Source organism: Panulirus ornatus, chromosome 59 (assembly GCF_036320965.1).
Source record: "Panulirus ornatus isolate Po-2019 chromosome 59, ASM3632096v1, whole genome shotgun sequence".
Lineage (NCBI taxonomy): Eukaryota > Metazoa > Arthropoda > Malacostraca > Decapoda > Palinuridae > Panulirus > Panulirus ornatus.
Window position 1 is genome coordinate 22,773,797 of NC_092282.1, and position 22,677 is coordinate 22,796,473.

The following is a 22,677-nucleotide window of genomic DNA, read 5'->3' on the forward strand; positions in this document are numbered from 1 at the left end:
GTGGAAGGCGAGAACGTTATCTCGGAGAGCAAAAATGTGTGTGTTTGAAGGAATAGTGGTTCCAACAATGTTATATGGTTGCGAGACGTGGGCTATAAATAGGGATGTGCGGAGGAGGGTGGATGTGTCGGAAATGAAATGTTTGAGGACAATATGTAGTGAGGTTGTTTGAACGAGTAAGTTATGAAAGGTTAAGAGAGATGTGTGGTAAAAAAGAGAGTGTGGTTGAGAGAGCAGAAAAGGGTGTATTGAAATGGTTTGGTTACATGGAGAGAATGAGTGAGGAAAAACTGACAAAGAGGATATATGTGTCAGAGGTGGAGGGAACGAGGAGAAGTAGGAGACCAAATTGGAGGTGAAAGGATGTAGTGAAAAAGATTTTGAGCGATTGGGGCCTGAACATACAGGAGGGTGAAAGGCGTGCAAGGAATAGAGTGAACTGGAACGATGTGGTATACTGGGGTCGACGTGCTGTCAGTGGATTGAACCAGGGCATGAGAAGCGTCTGGGGTAAACCATGAAAAGTTTTATGAGGCCTGGATGTGGAAAGGGAGCTGTGGTTTCGGTGCATTACACATGACAGCTAGAGCCTGACTGTGAATGAATGTGGCCTTCGTTGTCTTTTCCTAGCGCTACCTCGCGCACGCGCGGGGGGAAGGGGGTGCGATTTCATATGTGGCGGGGTGGCGACGGGAATGGATAGGGGCAGCAAGTATGAGTGTGTACATGCGTATATATGTATATCTCTGTATATGTATACGTACGTATACGTTGAAATGTATAGGTATGTATATGTGCGTGTGTGGACGTGTATGTATATACATATGTATGTGGGTGGGTTGAGCCATTCTTTCGACTGTTTCCTTACGCTACCTCGCTAACGCGGGAGACAGCGACAAAGTATAATAATATATATATATATATATATATATATATATATATATATATATATATATATATATATATATATATATATATATAAAGTATATATGTAAGTGTGTGTAAAGCCGCAAGAAGTGGAGGAGAAATGTCTCTTACTTAATTCCTGAGGGAGAGATGGAGGCAGGTGGCCGGCTTCTCACACACGGGGGTTCCTTATGGTGACGTCAGTCAATACAGAGGTACAGTGTCAGTCAATACAGAGGTACAGTGTCAGGCAATACAGAGGTACAGTGTCAGTCAATACAGAGGTACAGTGTCAGGCAATACAGAGGTACAGTGTCAGTCAATACAGAGGTACAGTGTCAGGCAATACAGAGGTACAGTGTCAGTCAATACAGAGGTACAGTGTCAGGCAATACAGAAGTACAGTGTCAGTCATTACAGAGGTACAGTGTCAGTCATTACAGAGGTACAGTGTCAGTCAATACAGAGGTACAGTGTCAGTCATTACAGAGGTACAGTGTCAGTCAATACAGAGGTACAGTGTCAGTCATCATAGAGGTACAGTGTCAGTCAATACAGAGGTACCGTGTCAATTACCATAGAGGTACAGTGTCAGTCATTACAGAAGTACAGTGTCAGTCACCATAGAGGTACAGTGTCAGTCATTACAGAGATACAGTGCCAGTCGCCTTACAGGTACAGTGTCAGTCAATACAGAGGTACAGTGTCAGTCAATACAGAGGTACAGTGTCAGTCATCATATAGGTACAGTGTCAGTCAATACAGAGGTACCGTGTCAATCACCATAGAGGTACAGTGTCAGTCATTACAGAAGTACAGTGTCAGTCAATACAGAGGTACCGTGTCAATCACCATAGAGGTACAGTGTCAGTCATTACAGTGGTACGGTGTCAGTCATTACAGAAGTACAGTGTCAGTCGTTACAGAAGTATAGTGTCAGTCGTTACAGTACAGTACAAAAGCCTGGTTCCGCTGAGAATTGTGGTGATGAGGTGTGGGGGTTTCTGGCTAGGTGGTGATGTGTGTGGTTGTGGGTTATGGGGTTGTAGTGTGTGTGTGTGTGTGTGTGTGTGTGTGTGGGTGTGTGTGTGTGTGTGTGTGTGGGCAGGTACCACCACCCACCCCCCCCCTCCCACACACACACACACACACACACACACACACACACACACACACACACACACACACACACACACATACACAACACACACACACACACACACACACAACACACACACACACACACACACACACACACACACACACACACACACACACACACACACACTGGACCACACGAGCCACTTGTGATTTACTTCTAATAATAGATCTATTGATCCAAGGCCTCCTGTCAGCGTTACCATCCTCGTGATATGAGCCTCTCTCTCTCTCTCTCTCTCTCTCTCTCTCTCTCTCTCTCTCTCTCTCTCTCTCTCTCTCTCTCTCTCTCTCTCTCTCTCTTATATTCTGGACCAGTGTTGCCAACTTGCCCATAGGGGAGGGATCTCTCTCTCTCTCTCTCTCTCTCTCTCTCTCTCTCTCTCTCTCTCTCTCTCTCTCTCTCTCTCTCTCTCTCTCTCTCTCTCTCTCATCGCGAGATCATCTCGTAGTTTCCTGGATAATTATCTTTTTTTCACTTATGACCTGAGTGTGTGTGGGGGGAGAGAGCGCTGAGTTGAACGCCATTATAATGCGTGTGATGTCACTTTGTGTCCAGTACTGAAGCGAGGTGATGTCATGATGTGTGTGATGTCACTCTGTGTCCAGTACTGAAGCGAGGTGACGTCATGATGTGTGTGATGTCACTTTGTGTCCAGTACTGAAGCGAGGTGACGTCATGATGTGTGTGATGTCACTGTGTCCAGTACTGAAGCGAGGTGATGTCATAATGTGTGTGATGTCACTGTGTCCAGTACTGAAGCGAGGTGACGTCATGATGTGTGTGATGTCACTACGTGTCCAGCTGGCCTCCCCACCCACCCCTCACCCTCTCAACCCCTGGATCAACCTCACCAGCTGGTGTGGTAATATGTACCACCTGGCCTCCTCTCCCCCTCACCTCAACCCCTGGATCTACCTCACCAGCTGGTGTGGTAATATGTACCACCTGGCCTCCTCTCCCCCCACTTCAACCTCACCAGCTGGTGTGGTAATATGTACCACCTGGCCTCCTTTCCCCCCACCTCAACCCCTGGATCTACCTCACCAGCTGGTGTGGTAATATGTACCACCTAGCCTCCTCTCCCACCCCACCTCAACCCCTGGATCAACCTCACCAGCTGGTGTAGTAATATGTACCACCTGGCCTCCTCTCCCCCCACCTCAACCCCTGGATCAACCTCACCAGCTGGTGCGGTAATATGTACCACCTGGCCTCCTCACCTCCCCCCCAACCCCTGGATCAACCTCACCAGCTGGTGTAGTAATATGTACCACCTGGCTTCCTCACCCCTCTCAACCCCTGGATCAACCTCACCAGCTGGTGTGGTAATATGTACCACCTGGCCTCCTCTCCCCCCCCCCCCTCCCTTAACCCCTGGATCTACCTCACCAACTGTTTAGTGTAACATTTCCTTGACCCCTTGGGTCAGGCCCGGGTCAAGGTCATCAACTCACCTCACTATCGAAGCGCTGACCATCAAGTCCTTCATCGTAAGCACCTGTTCAAGATAAAGGGGTTCAGCTTTATACATCAGTAGGAACAAAAAGATTATGACAATAAATGTATAAAATGTATTGATCTTTCATTCAGTGTCCTATCTTTTGCATTTCCTATTTTTTTGCATTTCCTATTTTTTGCATTTCCTATTTTTTTGCATTTCCTATTTTTTGCATTTCCTATTTTTTGCATTTCCTATTTTTTGCACTTCCTATTTTTTGCATTTCCTATCTTTTGCATTTCCTATCTTTTGCATTTCCTATTTTTTTGCATTTCCTATTTTTGCATTGTCTTCCATTTTCGTCTCAGGGAAGTTCGTCTTTTTTTTGTATGTTTGCTCGTTTTCTTTTACTTAATCTTTCCAAGAATACGAAGTTCTCGCGCCAGACAGAGTGAAGATGCGTTCCAACCATCTGAAAGGATCATTTAGAAAACATGGATTGTAATGATGATGTTGGTCAGTTGACCTCTGACTGACCTCTATCAGGTCAAAGGTGACAGTGGTGTCGCGGAAGTAGTTCTTTTTCCGTAATTCAGCTAAGGTCATGTCTCAGTGTGAACTGGACACAGGCGTGGGTGTGTGGCTGGTGTGGGAGGACATCGAGGAGGACCCTGGACACGGGCGTGGGTCGTGTAGCTGGTGTGGGAGGACATCGTGGAGGACCCTAGACACGGGTGTGAGTGTGGCTGGTGTGGGAGGACATCGAGGAGGACCCTGGACACGGGCGTGGGTGTGGCTGGAGTGGGAGGACATCGAGGAGGACCCTGGACACGGGCGTGTGGGTGTGGCTGGAGTGGGAGGACATCGAGGAGGACCCTGGACACGGGCGTGGGTGTGTGGCTGGTGTGGGAGGACATCGAGGAGGACCCTGGACACGGGCGTGGGTCGTGTGGCTGGTGTGGGAGGACATCGAGGAGGACCCTGGACACGGGCGTGTGAGTGTGGCTGGTGTGGGAGGATATGTAGGAGGACCCTGGACACGGGCGTGGGTGTGGCTGGTGTGGGAGGACATCGAGGAGGACCCTGGACACGGGTGTGGGTGTGGCTGGTGTGGGAGGACATCGAGGAGGACCCTGGACACGGGCGTGGGTGTGGCTGGTGTGGGAGGACATCGAGGAGGACCCTGGACACGGGCGTGGGTGTGTGGCTCGTGTGGGAGGACATCGAGGAGGACCCTGGACACGGGCGTGGGTCGTGTGGCTGGTGTGGGAGGACATCGAGGAGGACCCTGGACACGGGCGTGTGAGTGTGGCTGGTGTGGGAGGATATGTAGGAGGACCCTGGACACGGGCGTGGGTGTGGCTGGTGTGGGAGGACATCGAGGAGCACCCTGGACACGGGTGTGGGTGTGGCTGGTGTGGGAGGACATCGAGGAGGACCCTGGACACGGGCGTGGGTGTGGCTAGTGTGGGAGGACATCGAGGAGGACCCTGGACACGGGCGTGGGTGTGGCTGGTGTGGGAGGACATCGAGGAGGACCCTGGACACGGACGTGGGTGTGGCTAGTGTGGGAGGACATCGAGGAGGACCCTGGACACGGACGTGGGTGTGGCTAGTGTGGGAGGACATCGAGGAGGACCCTGGACAAGGGTCAGTACTAACACAGGTCGGGTGTGTGCGTGGTATGGGTGCCACAGAGCGGCCCATGTGTACGTGGCGACGCGGGGGTCTTGGGTGGCTGGACGAACATGTTGTGTGAAATGTAATGAGTCTGCTTCATCCATTCGACTGGTGATTGCCACCACCACCACCCTGGCCGGCTTGCCTTGTCCCTGAACGTATGATGAATACATAAATACTGATGAATAATACGACTATGAAGGGACGACAAGAGACTGTGTGGGCTCTATTAGACATATTACAGTGGCCCCTCTTGCCCACTGATGGTAGTCCATTAGCCATTTAACCCCTCTGTTAGTCGTTCACTCATGGAACGCAGCTTAGCTTAACGGATGCACGAATATGAAACCCCTTCTGCCCTAAGGTAGGTGTGTGGGTGGTGAAGAAGCTACTCACGCCATGGACTCTCTTGTTGATCGTACGATGGTTCCGGTTGGTTTCGATGAAGACTGCCACCGTCCAGCTGTGAGAAAAAGAAGAAAATCCTATCAAGATAACGTATATACACCGTTTCTTTACCTGTAGTTGCTATACGCATCCTACAGCTGTTACAGGTGCGATCATATATTGCTGAGTGAATGTTTACACTGCTGAAAACTATGCTGGAATGCTGTGGAGGGGTATGAATTATAGGAATAACCAAAATGGACAATTGATGTCTGTGAATTATTTGGCGTAACTTTAATGGACAAGTGCTGTCTGTATGAATTATAGGCATAAGTGTGATGGGCAAGGGCTGTCTGTATGAATTATAGGCATGATTGTGATGGACAATACTGTTTGTATGAATTATAGGCATAAGTGTGGTGGACAAGTACTGTCTGTATGAACTATAGGCATGTATGGTGGACAAGGGCTGTCTGTATGAATTATAGGCATAAGTGTGATGAACAATACTGTCTGTATGAATTATAGGCATAAGTGTGATGGACAAGTACTGTCTGCATGAATTATAAGCATAAGTGTGATGAACAATACTGTCTGTATGAATTATAGGCATAAGTGTGATGAACAATACTGTCTGTATGAATTATAGGCATAAGTGTGATGAACAATACTGTCTGTATGAATTATAGGCATAAGTGTGATGAACAATACTGTCTGTATGAATTATAGGCATAAGTGTGATGAACAATACTGTCTGTATGAATTATAGGCATAAGTGTGATGAACAATACTGTCTGTATGAATTATAGGCATAAGTGTGATGGGCAAGGGCTGTCTGTATGAATTATAGGCATAAGTGTGATGGGCAAGGGCTGTCTGTATGAATTATAGGCATAAGTGTGATGAACAATACTGTCTGTATGAATTATAGGCATAAGTGTGATGAACAATACTGTCTGTATGAATTATAGGCATAAGTGTGATGAACAATACTGTCTGTATGAATTATAGGCATAAGTGTGATGAACAATACTGTCTGTATGAATTATAGGCATAAGTGTGATGAACAATACTGTCTGTATGAATTATAGGCATAAGTGTGATGAACAATACTGTCTGTATGAATTATAGGCATAAGTGTGATGGGCAAGGGCTGTCTGTATGAATTATAGGCATAAGTGTGATGAACAATACTGTCTGTATGAATTATAGGCATAAGTGTGATGAACAATACTGTCTGTATGAATTATAGGCATAAGTGTGATGAACAATACTGTCTGTATGAATTATAGGCATAAGTGTGATGAACAATACTGTCTGTATGAATTATAGGCATAAGTGTGATGAACAATACTGTCTGTATGAATTATAGGCATAAGTGTGATGAACAATACTGTCTGTATGAATTATAGGCATAAGTGTGATGAACAATACTGTCTGTATGAATTATAGGCATAAGTGTGATGGGCAAGGGCTGTCTGTATGAATTATAGGCATAAGTGTGATGGGCAAGGGCTGTCTGTATGAATTATAGGCATAAGTGTGATGAACAATACTGTCTGTATGAATTATAGGCATAAGTGTGATGAACAATACTGTCTGTATGAATTATAGGCATAAGTGTGATGAACAATACTGTCTGTATGAATTATAGGCATAAGTGTGATGAACAATACTGTCTGTATGAATTATAGGCATAAGTGTGATGAACAATACTGTCTGTATGAATTATAGGCATAAGTGTGATGGGCAAGGGCTGTCTGTATGAATTATAGGCATAAGTGTGATGGGCAAGGGCTGTCTGTATGAATTATAGGCATAAGTGTGATGGGCAAGGGCTGTCTGTATGAATTATAGGCATAAGTGTGATGAACAATACTGTCTGTATGAATTATAGGCATAAGTGTGATGAACAATACTGTCTGTATGAATTATAGGCATAAGTGTGATGGGCAAGGGCTGTCTGTATGAATTATAGGCATAAGTGTGATGAACAATACTGTCTGTATGAATTATAGGCATAAGTGTGATGAACAATACTGTCTGTATGAATTATAGGCATAAGTGTGATGAACAATACTGTCTGTATGAATTATAGGCATAAGTGTGATGGGCAAGGGCTGTCTGTATGAATTATAGGCATAAGTGTGATGAACAAGGGCTGTCTGTATGAATTATAGGCATAAGTGTGATGAACAATACTGTCTGTATGAATTATAGGCATAAGTGTGATGAACAATACTGTCTGTATGAATTATAGGCATAAGTGTGATGAACAATACTGTCTGTATGAATTATAGGCATAAGTGTGATGAACAATACTGTCTGTATGAATTATAGGCATAAGTGTGATGAACAATACTGTCTGTATGAATTATAGGCATAAGTGTGATGAACAATACTGTCTGTATGAATTATAGGCATAAGTGTGATGAACAATACTGTCTGTATGAATTATAGGCATAAGTGTGATGAACAATACTGTCTGTATGAATTATAGGCATAAGTGTGATGAACAATACTGTCTGTATGAATTATAGGCATAAGTGTGATGAACAATACTGTCTGTATGAATTATAGGCATAAGTGTGATGAACAATACTGTCTGTATGAATTATAGGCATAAGTGTGATGAACAATACTGTCTGTATGAATTATAGGCATAAGTGTGATGAACAATACTGTCTGTATGAATTATAGGCATAAGTGTGATGAACAATACTGTCTGTATGAATTATAGGCATAAGTGTGATGAACAATACTGTCTGTATGAATTATAGGCATAAGTGTGATGAACAATACTGTCTGTATGAATTATAGGCATAAGTGTGATGAACAATACTGTCTGTATGAATTATAGGCATAAGTGTGATGAACAATACTGTCTGTATGAATTATAGGCATAAGTGTGATGGGCAAGGGCTGTCTGTATGAATTATAGGCATAAGTGTGATGGGCAAGGGCTGTCTGTATGAATTATAGGCATAAGTGTGATGAACAATACTGTCTGTATGAATTATAGGCATAAGTGTGATGAACAATACTGTCTGTATGAATTATAGGCATAAGTGTGATGAACAATACTGTCTGTATGAATTATAGGCATAAGTGTGATGGGCAAGGGCTGTCTGTATGAATTATAGGCATAAGTGTGATGGGCAAGGGCTGTCTGTATGAATTATAGGCATAAGTGTGATGAACAATACTGTCTGTATGAATTATAGGCATAAGTGTGATGAACAATACTGTCTGTATGAATTATAGGCATAAGTGTGATGGGCAAGGGCTGTCTGTATGAATTATAGGCATAAGTGTGATGAACAATACTGTCTGTATGAATTATAGGCATAAGTGTGATGAACAATACTGTCTGTATGAATTATAGGCATAAGTGTGATGAACAATACTGTCTGTATGAATTATAGGCATAAGTGTGATGAACAATACTGTCTGTATGAATTATAGGCATAAGTGTGATGAACAATACTGTCTGTATGAATTATAGGCATAAGTGTGATGGGCAAGGGCTGTCTGTATGAATTATAGGCATAAGTGTGATGGGCAAGGGCTGTCTGTATGAATTATAGGCATAAGTGTGATGAACAATACTGTCTGTATGAATTATAGGCATAAGTGTGATGAACAATACTGTCTGTATGAATTATAGGCATAAGTGTGATGGGCAAGGGCTGTCTGTATGAATTATAGGCATAAGTGTGATGGGCAAGGGCTGTCTGTATGAATTATAGGCATAAGTGTGATGGGCAAGGGCTGTCTGTATGAATTATAGGCATAAGTGTGATGGGCAAGGGCTGTCTGTATGAATTATAGGCATAAGTGTGATGAACAATACTGTCTGTATGAATTATAGGCATAAGTGTGATGAACAATACTGTCTGTATGAATTATAGGCATAAGTGTGATGAACAATACTGTCTGTATGAATTATAGGCATAAGTGTGATGGGCAAGGGCTGTCTGTATGAATTATAGGCATAAGTGTGATGAACAATACTGTCTGTATGAATTATAGGCATAAGTGTGATGAACAATACTGTCTGTATGAATTATAGGCATAAGTGTGATGGGCAAGGGCTGTCTGTATGAATTATAGGCATAAGTGTGATGAACAATACTGTCTGTATGAATTATAGGCATAAGTGTGATGAACAATACTGTCTGTATGAATTATAGGCATAAGTGTGATGAACAATACTGTCTGTATGAATTATAGGCATAAGTGTGATGAACAATACTGTCTGTATGAATTATAGGCATAAGTGTGATGAACAATACTGTCTGTATGAATTATAGGCATAAGTGTGATGGGCAAGGGCTGTCTGTATGAATTATAGGCATAAGTGTGATGGGCAAGGGCTGTCTGTATGAATTATAGGCATAAGTGTGATGAACAATACTGTCTGTATGAATTATAGGCATAAGTGTGATGGGCAAGGGCTGTCTGTATGAATTATAGGCATAAGTGTGATGAACAATACTGTCTGTATGAATTATAGGCATAAGTGTGATGGGCAAGGGCTGTCTGTATGAATTATAGGCATAAGTGTGATGAACAATACTGTCTGTATGAATTATAGGCATAAGTGTGATGAACAATACTGTCTGTATGAATTATAGGCATAAGTGTGATGGGCAAGGGCTGTCTGTATGAATTATAGGCATAAGTGTGATGGGCAAGGGCTGTCTGTATGAATTATAGGCATAAGTGTGATGGGCAAGGGCTGTCTGTATGAATTATAGGCATAAGTGTGATGAACAATACTGTCTGTATGAATTATAGGCATAAGTGTGATGAACAATACTGTCTGTATGAATTATAGGCATAAGTGTGATGGGCAAGGGCTGTCTGTATGAATTATAGGCATAAGTGTGATGAACAATACTGTCTGTATGAATTATAGGCATAAGTGTGATGGGCAAGGGCTGTCTGTATGAATTATAGGCATAAGTGTGATGAACAATACTGTCTGTATGAATTATAGGCATAAGTGTGATGAACAATACTGTCTGTATGAATTATAGGCATAAGTGTGATGGGCAAGGGCTGTCTGTATGAATTATAGGCATAAGTGTGATGAACAATACTGTCTGTATGAATTATAGGCATAAGTGTGATGAACAATACTGTCTGTATGAATTATAGGCATAAGTGTGATGAACAATACTGTCTGTATGAATTATAGGCATAAGTGTGATGAACAATACTGTCTGTATGAATTATAGGCATAAGTGTGATGGGCAAGGGCTGTCTGTATGAATTATAGGCATAAGTGTGATGAACAATACTGTCTGTATGAATTATAGGCATAAGTGTGATGAACAATACTGTCTGTATGAATTATAGGCATAAGTGTGATGGGCAAGGGCTGTCTGTATGAATTATAGGCATAAGTGTGATGAACAATACTGTCTGTATGAATTATAGGCATAAGTGTGATGAACAATACTGTCTGTATGAATTATAGGCATAAGTGTGATGGGCAAGGGCTGTCTGTATGAATTATAGGCATAAGTGTGATGGGCAAGGGCTGTCTGTATGAATTATAGGCATAAGTGTGATGAACAATACTGTCTGTATGAATTATAGGCATAAGTGTGATGAACAATACTGTCTGTATGAATTATAGGCATAAGTGTGATGAACAATACTGTCTGTATGAATTATAGGCATAAGTGTGATGAACAATACTGTCTGTATGAATTATAGGCATAAGTGTGATGAACAATACTGTCTGTATGAATTATAGGCATAAGTGTGATGAACAATACTGTCTCTCTCTCTCTCTCTCTCTCTCTCTCTCTCTCTCTCTCTCTCTCTCTCTCTCTCTCCCCCCCCACATTGAGTGGGTGGGGGGAGGAGGTGGTGTGTGATGGTTAGCAGAAAATTACTCCGGGCGACCACACCACACAGGAAATAAGGCAGAAGATAGAGACGGTATGTTGATGGGGCCAGGATGACGGTGAGGGGAGAGGGAGGGGTTTGATGGGTCCAGGATGACGGTGAGGGGAGAGGGAGGGGTTGATGGGTCCAGGATGACGGTGAGGGGAGAGGGAGGGGTTGATGGGTCCAGGATGACGGTGAGGGGAGAGGGAGGGGTTTGATGGCCCCGCACAGTACGAGATGGGGCCCCACGAGTGTACAACTCCCTCTCCGTACAGTACAAGAGATGGGGCCCCACGAGTGTAGAACTCCCTCCCCGTACAGTACAAGAGATGGGGCCCCACGAGTGTAGAACTCCCTCTCCGTACAGTACAAGAGTTGGGGGCCCACGAGTATAAAACTCCCTCTCCGTACAGTACAAGAGATGGGGCCCCACGAGTGTACAACTCCCTCTCCGTACAGTACAAGAGATGGGGCCCCACGAGTGTACAACTCCCTCTCCGTACAGTACAAGAGATGGGGCCCCACGAGTGTACAACTCCCTCTCCGTACAGTACAAGAGATGGGGCCCCACGAGTGTACAACTCCCTCTCCGTACAGTACAAGAGATGGGGCCCCACGAGTGTACAACTCCCTCTCCGTACAGTACAAGAGATGGGGCCCCACGAGTGTACAACTCCCTCTCCGTACAGTACAAGAGATGGGGCCCCACGAGTGTACAACTCCCTCTCCGTACAGTACAAGAGATGGGGCCCCACGAGTGTACAACTCCCTCTCCGTACAGTACAAGAGATGGGGCCCCACGAGTGTACAACTCCCTCTCCGTACAGTACAAGAGATGGGGCCCCACGAGTGTACAACTCCCTCTCCGTACAGTACAAGAGATGGGGCCCCACGAGTGTACAACTCCCTCTCCGTACAGTACAAGAGATGGGGCCCCACGAGTGTACAACTCCCTCTCCGTACAGTACAAGAGATGGGGCCCCACGAGTGTACAACTCCCTCTCCGTACAGTACAAGAGATGGGGCCCCACGAGTGTACAACTCCCTCTCCGTACAGTACAAGAGATGGGGCCCCACGAGTGTACAACTCCCTCTCCGTACAGTACAAGAGATGGGGCCCCACGAGTGTACAACTCCCTCTCCGTACAGTACAAGAGATGGGGCCCCACGAGTGTACAACTCCCTCTCCGTACAGTACAAGAGATGGGGCCCCACGAGTGTACAACTCCCTCTCCGTACAGTACAAGAGATGGGGCCCCACGAGTGTACAACTCCCTCTCCGTACAGTACAAGAGATGGGGCCCCACGAGTGTACAACTCCCTCTCCGTACAGTACAAGAGATGGGGCCCCACGAGTGTACAACTCCCTCTCCGTACAGTACAAGAGATGGGGCCCCACGAGTGTACAACTCCCTCTCCGTACAGTACAAGAGATGGGGCCCCACGAGTGTACAACTCCCTCTCCGTACAGTACAAGAGATGGGGCCCCACGAGTGTACAACTCCCTCTCCGTACAGTACAAGAGATGGGGCCCCACGAGTGTACAACTCCCTCTCCGTACAGTACAAGAGATGGGGCCCCACGAGTGTACAACTCCCTCTCCGTACAGTACAAGAGATGGGGCCCCACGAGTGTACAACTCCCTCTCCGTACAGTACAAGAGATGGGGCCCCACGAGTGTACAACTCCCTCTCCGTACAGTACAAGAGATGGGGCCCCACGAGTGTACAACTCCCTCTCCGTACAGTACAAGAGATGGGGCCCCACGAGTGTACAACTCCCTCTCCGTACAGTACAAGAGATGGGGCCCCACGAGTGTACAACTCCCTCTCCGTACAGTACAAGAGATGGGGCCCCACGAGTGTACAACTCCCTCTCCGTACAGTACAAGAGATGGGGCCCCACGAGTGTACAACTCCCTCTCCGTACAGTACAAGAGATGGGGCCCCACGAGTGTACAACTCCCTCTCCGTACAGTACAAGAGATGGGGCCCCACGAGTGTACAACTCCCTCTCCGTACAGTACAAGAGATGGGGCCCCACGAGTGTACAACTCCCTCTCCGTACAGTACAAGAGATGGGGCCCCACGAGTGTACAACTCCCTCTCCGTACAGTACAAGAGATGGGGCCCCACGAGTGTACAACTCCCTCTCCGTACAGTACAAGAGATGGGGCCCCACGAGTGTACAACTCCCTCTCCGTACAGTACAAGAGATGGGGCCCCACGAGTGTACAACTCCCTCTCCGTACAGTACAAGAGATGGGGCCCCACGAGTGTACAACTCCCTCTCCGTACAGTACAAGAGATGGGGCCCCACGAGTGTACAACTCCCTCTCCGTACAGTACAAGAGATGGGGCCCCACGAGTGTACAACTCCCTCTCCGTACAGTACAAGAGATGGGGCCCCACGAGTGTACAACTCCCTCTCCGTACAGTACAAGAGATGGGGCCCCACGAGTGTACAACTCCCTCTCCGTACAGTACAAGAGATGGGGCCCCACGAGTGTACAACTCCCTCTCCGTACAGTACAAGAGATGGGGCCCCACGAGTGTACAACTCCCTCTCCGTACAGTACAAGAGATGGGGCCCCACGAGTGTACAACTCCCTCTCCGTACAGTACAAGAGATGGGGCCCCACGAGTGTACAACTCCCTCTCCGTACAGTACAAGAGATGGGGCCCCACGAGTGTACAACTCCCTCTCCGTACAGTACAAGAGATGGGGCCCCACGAGTGTACAACTCCCTCTCCGTACAGTACAAGAGATGGGGCCCCACGAGTGTACAACTCCCTCTCCGTACAGTACAAGAGATGGGGCCCCACGAGTGTACAACTCCCTCTCCGTACAGTACAAGAGATGGGGCCCCACGAGTGTACAACTCCCTCTCCGTACAGTACAAGAGATGGGGCCCCACGAGTGTACAACTCCCTCTCCGTACAGTACAAGAGATGGGGCCCCACGAGTGTACAACTCCCTCTCCGTACAGTACAAGAGATGGGGCCCCACGAGTGTACAACTCCCTCTCCGTACAGTACAAGAGATGGGGCCCCACGAGTGTACAACTCCCTCTCCGTACAGTACAAGAGATGGGGCCCCACGAGTGTACAACTCCCTCTCCGTACAGTACAAGAGATGGGGCCCCACGAGTGTACAACTCCCTCTCCGTACAGTACAAGAGATGGGGCCCCACGAGTGTACAACTCCCTCTCCGTACAGTACAAGAGATGGGGCCCCACGAGTGTACAACTCCCTCTCCGTACAGTACAAGAGATGGGGCCCCACGAGTGTACAACTCCCTCTCCGTACAGTACAAGAGATGGGGCCCCACGAGTGTACAACTCCCTCTCCGTACAGTACAAGAGATGGGGCCCCACGAGTGTACAACTCCCTCTCCGTACAGTACAAGAGATGGGGCCCCACGAGTGTACAACTCCCTCTCCGTACAGTACAAGAGATGGGGCCCCACGAGTGTACAACTCCCTCTCCGTACAGTACAAGAGATGGGGCCCCACGAGTGTACAACTCCCTCTCCGTACAGTACAAGAGATGGGGCCCCACGAGTGTACAACTCCCTCTCCGTACAGTACAAGAGATGGGGCCCCACGAGTGTACAACTCCCTCTCCGTACAGTACAAGAGATGGGGCCCCACGAGTGTACAACTCCCTCTCCGTACAGTACAAGAGATGGGGCCCCACGAGTGTACAACTCCCTCTCCGTACAGTACAAGAGATGGGGCCCCACGAGTGTACAACTCCCTCTCCGTACAGTACAAGAGATGGGGCCCCACGAGTGTACAACTCCCTCTCCGTACAGTACAAGAGATGGGGCCCCACGAGTGTACAACTCCCTCTCCGTACAGTACAAGAGATGGGGCCCCACGAGTGTACAACTCCCTCTCCGTACAGTACAAGAGATGGGGCCCCACGAGTGTACAACTCCCTCTCCGTACAGTACAAGAGATGGGGCCCCACGAGTGTACAACTCCCTCTCCGTACAGTACAAGAGATGGGGCCCCACGAGTGTACAACTCCCTCTCCGTACAGTACAAGAGATGGGGCCCCACGAGTGTACAACTCCCTCTCCGTACAGTACAAGAGATGGGGCCCCACGAGTGTACAACTCCCTCTCCGTACAGTACAAGAGATGGGGCCCCACGAGTGTACAACTCCCTCTCCGTACAGTACAAGAGATGGGGCCCCACGAGTGTACAACTCCCTCTCCGTACAGTACAAGAGATGGGGCCCCACGAGTGTACAACTCCCTCTCCGTACAGTACAAGAGATGGGGCCCCACGAGTGTACAACTCCCTCTCCGTACAGTACAAGAGATGGGGCCCCACGAGTGTACAACTCCCTCTCCGTACAGTACAAGAGATGGGGCCCCACGAGTGTACAACTCCCTCTCCGTACAGTACAAGAGATGGGGCCCCACGAGTGTACAACTCCCTCTCCGTACAGTACAAGAGATGGGGCCCCACGAGTGTACAACTCCCTCTCCGTACAGTACAAGAGATGGGGCCCCACGAGTGTACAACTCCCTCTCCGTACAGTACAAGAGATGGGGCCCCACGAGTGTACAACTCCCTCTCCGTACAGTACAAGAGATGGGGCCCCACGAGTGTACAACTCCCTCTCCGTACAGTACAAGAGATGGGGCCCCACGAGTGTACAACTCCCTCTCCGTACAGTACAAGAGATGGGGCCCCACGAGTGTACAACTCCCTCTCCGTACAGTACAAGAGATGGGGCCCCACGAGTGTACAACTCCCTCTCCGTACAGTACAAGAGATGGGGCCCCACGAGTGTACAACTCCCTCTCCGTACAGTACAAGAGATGGGGCCCCACGAGTGTACAACTCCCTCTCCGTACAGTACAAGAGATGGGGCCCCACGAGTGTACAACTCCCTCTCCGTACAGTACAAGAGATGGGGCCCCACGAGTGTACAACTCCCTCTCCGTACAGTACAAGAGATGGGGCCCCACGAGTGTACAACTCCCTCTCCGTACAGTACAAGAGATGGGGCCCCACGAGTGTACAACTCCCTCTCCGTACAGTACAAGAGATGGGGCCCCACGAGTGTACAACTCCCTCTCCGTACAGTACAAGAGATGGGGCCCCACGAGTGTACAACTCCCTCTCCGTACAGTACAAGAGATGGGGCCCCACGAGTGTACAACTCCCTCTCCGTACAGTACAAGAGATGGGGCCCCACGAGTGTACAACTCCCTCTCCGTACAGTACAAGAGATGGGGCCCCACGAGTGTACAACTCCCTCTCCGTACAGTACAAGAGATGGGGCCCCACGAGTGTACAACTCCCTCTCCGTACAGTACAAGAGATGGGGCCCCACGAGTGTACAACTCCCTCTCCGTACAGTACAAGAGATGGGGCCCCACGAGTGTACAACTCCCTCTCCGTACAGTACAAGAGATGGGGCCCCACGAGTGTACAACTCCCTCTCCGTACAGTACAAGAGATGGGGCCCCACGAGTGTACAACTCCCTCTCCGTACAGTACAAGAGATGGGGCCCCACGAGTGTACAACTCCCTCTCCGTACAGTACAAGAGATGGGGCCCCACGAGTGTACAACTCCCTCTCCGTACAGTACAAGAGATGGGGCCCCACGAGTGTACAACTCCCTCTCCGTACAGTACAAGAGATGGGGCCCCACGAGTGTACAACTCCCTCTCCGTACAGTACAAGAGATGGGGCCCCACGAGTGTACAACTCCCTCTCCGTACAGTACAAGAGATGGGGCCCCACGAGTGTACAACTCCCTCTCCGTACAGTACAAGAGATGGGGCCCCACGAGTGTACAACTCCCTCTCCGTACAGTACAAGAGATGGGGCCCCACGAGTGTACAACTCCCTCTCCGTACAGTACAAGAGATGGGGCCCCACGAGTGTACAACTCCCTCTCCGTACAGTACAAGAGATGGGGCCCCACGAGTGTACAACTCCCTCTCCGTACAGTACAAGAGATGGGGCCCCACGAGTGTACAACTCCCTCTCCGTACAGTACAAGAGATGGGGCCCCACGAGTGTACAACTCCCTCTCCGTACAGTACAAGAGATGGGGCCCCACGAGTGTACAACTCCCTCTCCGTACAGTACAAGAGATGGGGCCCCACGAGTGTACAACTCCCTCTCCGTACAGTACAAGAGATGGGGCCCCACGAGTGTACAACTCCCTCTCCGTACAGTACAAGAGATGGGGCCCCACGAGTGTACAACTCCCTCTCCGTACAGTACAAGAGATGGGGCCCCACGAGTGTACAACTCCCTCTCCGTACAGTACAAGAGATGGGGCCCCACGAGTGTACAACTCCCTCTCCGTACAGTACAAGAGATGGGGCCCCACGAGTGTACAACTCCCTCTCCGTACAGTACAAGAGATGGGGCCCCACGAGTGTACAACTCCCTCTCCGTACAGTACAAGAGATGGGGCCCCACGAGTGTACAACTCCCTCTCCGTACAGTACAAGAGATGGGGCCCCACGAGTGTACAACTCCCTCTCCGTACAGTACAAGAGATGGGGCCCCACGAGTGTACAACTCCCTCTCCGTACAGTACAAGAGATGGGGCCCCACGAGTGTACAACTCCCTCTCCGTACAGTACAAGAGATGGGGCCCCACGAGTGTACAACTCCCTCTCCGTACAGTACAAGAGATGGGGCCCCACGAGTGTACAACTCCCTCTCCGTACAGTACAAGAGATGGGGCCCCACGAGTATTTAGAAACGATACTCTCATCCTCGAAGCTGCTGAGAAGGTCTTTGTGCTGGGAGAGTTATTCTCGAAGCTGCTGAGGACGTTTGTGTGTTGGGAGGGTCATCCTTAACGCTGCTGAGGAGGTCTGTGTGCTGGGAGAGTCATCCTTGAAGCTGCTGAGGAGGTCCGTGTGCTGGAGGAGTCATCCTCGAAGCTGCTGAGAAGGTCTGTGTGCTGGGAGAGTCATCCTTGAAGCTGCTGAGGAGGTCTCTGTGCTGGGAGAGTCATCCTCGAAGCTGCTGAGAAGGTCTGTGTGCTGGGAGAGTCATCCTTGAAGCTGCTGAGGAGGTCTCTGTGCTGGGAGAGTCATCCTCGAAGCTGCTGAGGACGTCTGTGTGTTGGGAGGGTCATCCTTAACGCTGCTGAGGAGGTCTGTGTGCTGGGAGGGTTATCCTCGAAGCTGCTGAGAAGGTCCGTGTGCTGAGAGAGTCATCTTCGAAGCTGCTGAGGAGGTCTGTGTGCTGGGAGGGTCATCCTCGAAGCTGCTGAGAAGGTCTGTGTGCTGGGAGGGTCATCTTCGAAGCTGCTAGGGAGGTCTGTGTGCTGGGAGAGGCATCCTCGAAGCTGCTGAGGAGGTCCGTGTGCTGGAGGAGTCATCCTCGAAGCTGCTGAGGAGGTCCGTGTGCTGGGAGAGTCATCCTCGAAGCTGCTGAGGAAGTCCTGTGTACTGGGAGGGTCATCCTCAAAGCTGCTGAGGAGGTCTGTGTTGCTAGGATAATCGGTTTTGGTTAATCGGTTTTGGTGCTACTGAGAAACTTCTGTGCTGAGAGAGTCAGCCTCATTGTTGCTGAGGAGGTTCTGCGCTGAGAGAATCGGCCTCTGGGCTGAGAAATGTGCTGAGAGGATGGCCTGTGTCACAAGTCGAGTTGGTCTCCTATCGATCCTCTTCCTGTATAAGGCGGACCACTTCATGTAAGGACGGACCATTTTATATAACATTTTATACCCAAGTACCTGTGGATATACTGTCCCAGTGGGTCTACAGTTCTGGTGGATATATTGTCCCAGTGGGTCTACAGTTCTGGTGGATATATTGTACCAGTGGGTCTACAGTTCTGGTGGAGATAAAGTACTAGTGGATCTACAGTTCTGGTGGATATATTGTACCAGTGGATCTGCAATTCTGGCGGAGCTAAAGTACCAGTGGGTCCACAGTTCTGGTGGATAGTGTCTCATATGTACGATACTTTCTCCAGCGGCTGGCAACGGGCGCGCGCGGCCCGCGTCTAGTAACGAGCCACAGCGCACCGGGTTAACTGACGTATGACGTCTCACAGTATCCTGTTCTCGTGTGGAATTATGGACTGATTCAGGAAATAGAATTGGCTAACCCCACGATCCTCAACTCCGTAGACGTATGTACAGCACACGAACACGTCCCAGGAGCCTCCAGACCACCTCACCACGTACGTACGTACGCACAAGCCCTAGTAAACTGCACACACACACACACACACACACACACACACACACACACACAGAACTCAAGCCGCTGCCTACACAAACCCATACTTTGCCATGCAACAAGATGAACATTTAAAACGAAAAAACTCGTCTTCCTCTCGATGGTTTACGCCCCCTTCGTCCCTTGCTCATTATGTTGATTTATTCAATGAGACAAACGATTCCATTCATTACTCCCTTCATCCCGACACACACACACACACACACACACACACACACACACACACACACACACACACACGGGGTTGGCAGGGCAGTAATCTCCCAGTCATTGTTGGGCTGTGTTGGTCTCCAGTATCGAGGCCACGTCGACTCATTACATCTGTAATGCCTCCCGCCAGGTCGTCTGCATCGGTAATGCCGTCATATAACCTTCCTCGCCATCCTTATAGTCGTGTGATGTATCGTATGGTAGACTCTTCGCGCGTCGTCATCTGTAATGTATTACCAGCTATGCTCATAAACCACACCTCCCCAAACGTCGTTTTTCATAGTTCCTTTCTTTACTATGTTCATTCGCTGAACTTATAAGATATTGAGCAGGCTCATAATTTTGTTTGTTTTCACCTTGTCTACTCTCATTCCAATCTCTTGACCTTGTTTGCTCTCATCCCGTCTCTTGACCTTGTCTGCTCTCATCCCGTCTCTTGACCTTGTCTGCTCTCACCCCGTCTCTTGACCTTGTCTGCTCTCACCCCGTCTCTTGACCTTGTCCCTTCATTGCCATATTTAACATGAACTTATCAAAACATATAAACCAAAATTTCCAGCAAGACCCATAGTAAGTTCAGTGGGCTCCATGACATATAAGTTGTGAAAGTGATTAGTTTCTTTATCAAGCCCATTAGTGGGTAAGATATCAAATTCTAATATCATGAATAGATTTAGTTAACAAGCTTAATGATATCAATGTTGATTTTGATTTCAAAACTGGTTAGCTTTGATGTTCCATCTTTGTTCACAAAAAGTCCAGTTGATGAACTCTTAGAATATTCAGTTGATGTCTTGGATGATATCCATTTACCTGTTTCAAAGTCTGTTATCAGTGAATTGATAAAATTGTTTATATAGGCTGTATATTTCAATCTAATAGAGAATATTATGCTCAGATATTTTTGGTATGGCAATGGATCACCTTCTTTTTCATCAGTATTATGTGGTCAGGAAACGGAACTGCTTACAAATTTTGCGTACAACAAAGCTATCAAGTTTGTATAGACCTTCACTACTACCAATGTCACAATTCTTTGTGTATTTAATGATAAAAGATTCAATGATATTTTTCGTGGTAAAGAAATTAGAGTTAATAACTGAATTAGCGTTACTCCAGTTAATACAATGATCGTAATTTTTAACATGATTAAACAAAGCATTTGATTCTTGTCCTGTACTTATACTATATTCATGTCGCTTAAGTCTAACATAAAAATCCATACTAGTCTGTCCAATATAAAACATATTACAGTTTTTACAAGGGATTTTATAAACACAGCCCGCAGAATTTTCTGGTGGGTTTTAAGACAGTAATATCTTTATAGTACTGTTATTGCTGAAGACTACATTTACAATGAAAGATTTAAACAACCTGGGAAGTAATGTAAAATCATCACTAAAAGGGAGAACTAAAAGATTCTTGGTGTCAAAGGGAGGTTTGGCTTTAACTCTATAAAATGATTTCTTTGCCAACTTAAGGAATTTATCAAGGATCAAGGATACTTTAACTTGAATCTAATACAATATATCTTCCTAATTTACTGATGACTTTAGGAAAATCTGCCCTCTATTCTGTGCATGCCTTTGACCGTCCTGCATGTTCAAGCCTTGATCACTCATAATCTTTTTCACTCCATCCTTCGTCCTCCAATTTGATCTCCCACTTCTCCTTGTTCCCTCCAGTTCTAACACATACATGCTCTTTGTCAACCTTTCCTCATTCGTTCTCTCCATATGCCCAAACCATTCCAACACACACTTTTCTGCTTTCTCAATCACACTCATTTTACTCCCACACATCTCTCTTACCCTTTCATTACTAGCACGATCAAACCACCTCACACCACATATTGTCCTCAAATATTTCATTTCCAACACATCCACCTTCCTCCGAATAACCCTATCTATAGCCCACGCCTCTCAACCATAAAATATTGTTAGAACTACTATTCCTTCAAACATACTTATTTTTGCTCTCAGAGATGAGGTTCTCTTCACATATTCTTCATCGCCCTCAGAACCTTCGCCTCGTCCCCCACTCAATGACACTTTCGCTTCTATATTTCCATAAGCTTCCAAGTCCATTCCCAGATATCTAAAACACTTCACTTCCTCCAATCTATCTCCAAAGTTACGTCCCAACTAACTTGTCCCTCAACCCTGCTAACCTAATAAATTTGCTTCTATTCACATTTACGCTCAACTTTCTCCTTTCACAAATTCTTCCAAACTTAGTCACCAACTTCTGCAGTTTCTCTCTCGAATCAGCCACCAGAGCTGTATCATGGGCGAACAACAACTGACTCACTTCCCAGGCTGTTTCATCCCCAACAGACTGCATACTCGCCTCTCTCTCTCTCTCTCTCTCTCTCTCTCTCTCTCTCTCTCTCTCTCTCTCTCTCTCTCTCTCTCTCTCTCTCTCTCTCTCTCTCTCTCTCTCTCTCTCTCTCTCTCTCTCTCCAAAACTCTTGCATTTACCTCCCTAACCACCCCATCCATAGACAAATTAAACAATCATGGAGACACCACACACCCCTCCCGCAGACCGACCTTCCCTTGCAACCAATCACCACTTTCCTCCTACTCGTACACACACAATAATCACACTGGTAAATAAAGATTTTGTCCCATGAAAAAAGAAATATGTTTCTCTGTATGTATTTTTGGCCGCTGAATCCAAACATGTTTTCAAAATCTTTCTATCACCCATAGTTATTGTTCTAGCTGTCATTTCTACCCATTTTC

The 22,677-nt window shown here is 47.3% G+C and overlaps 1 protein-coding gene across 2 annotated transcripts in view; it reads right to left on the minus strand.

The window, feature by feature from the left end:
- Positions 1 to 22,677, minus strand: part of LOC139767236 (uncharacterized) — a 99,745-nt gene that overhangs the window by 61,822 nt on the left and 15,246 nt on the right. For both annotated transcript variants that reach the window (XM_071696380.1, XM_071696379.1), the window contains exons 2-3: positions 5,583 to 5,649; positions 3,523 to 3,566 (exon numbers count right to left, since the gene is read on the minus strand). In XM_071696380.1, the coding sequence (XP_071552481.1) occupies positions 3,523 to 3,566; positions 5,583 to 5,649 (111 nt within the window). The remainder of the gene's footprint in view (positions 1 to 3,522; positions 3,567 to 5,582; positions 5,650 to 22,677) is intronic.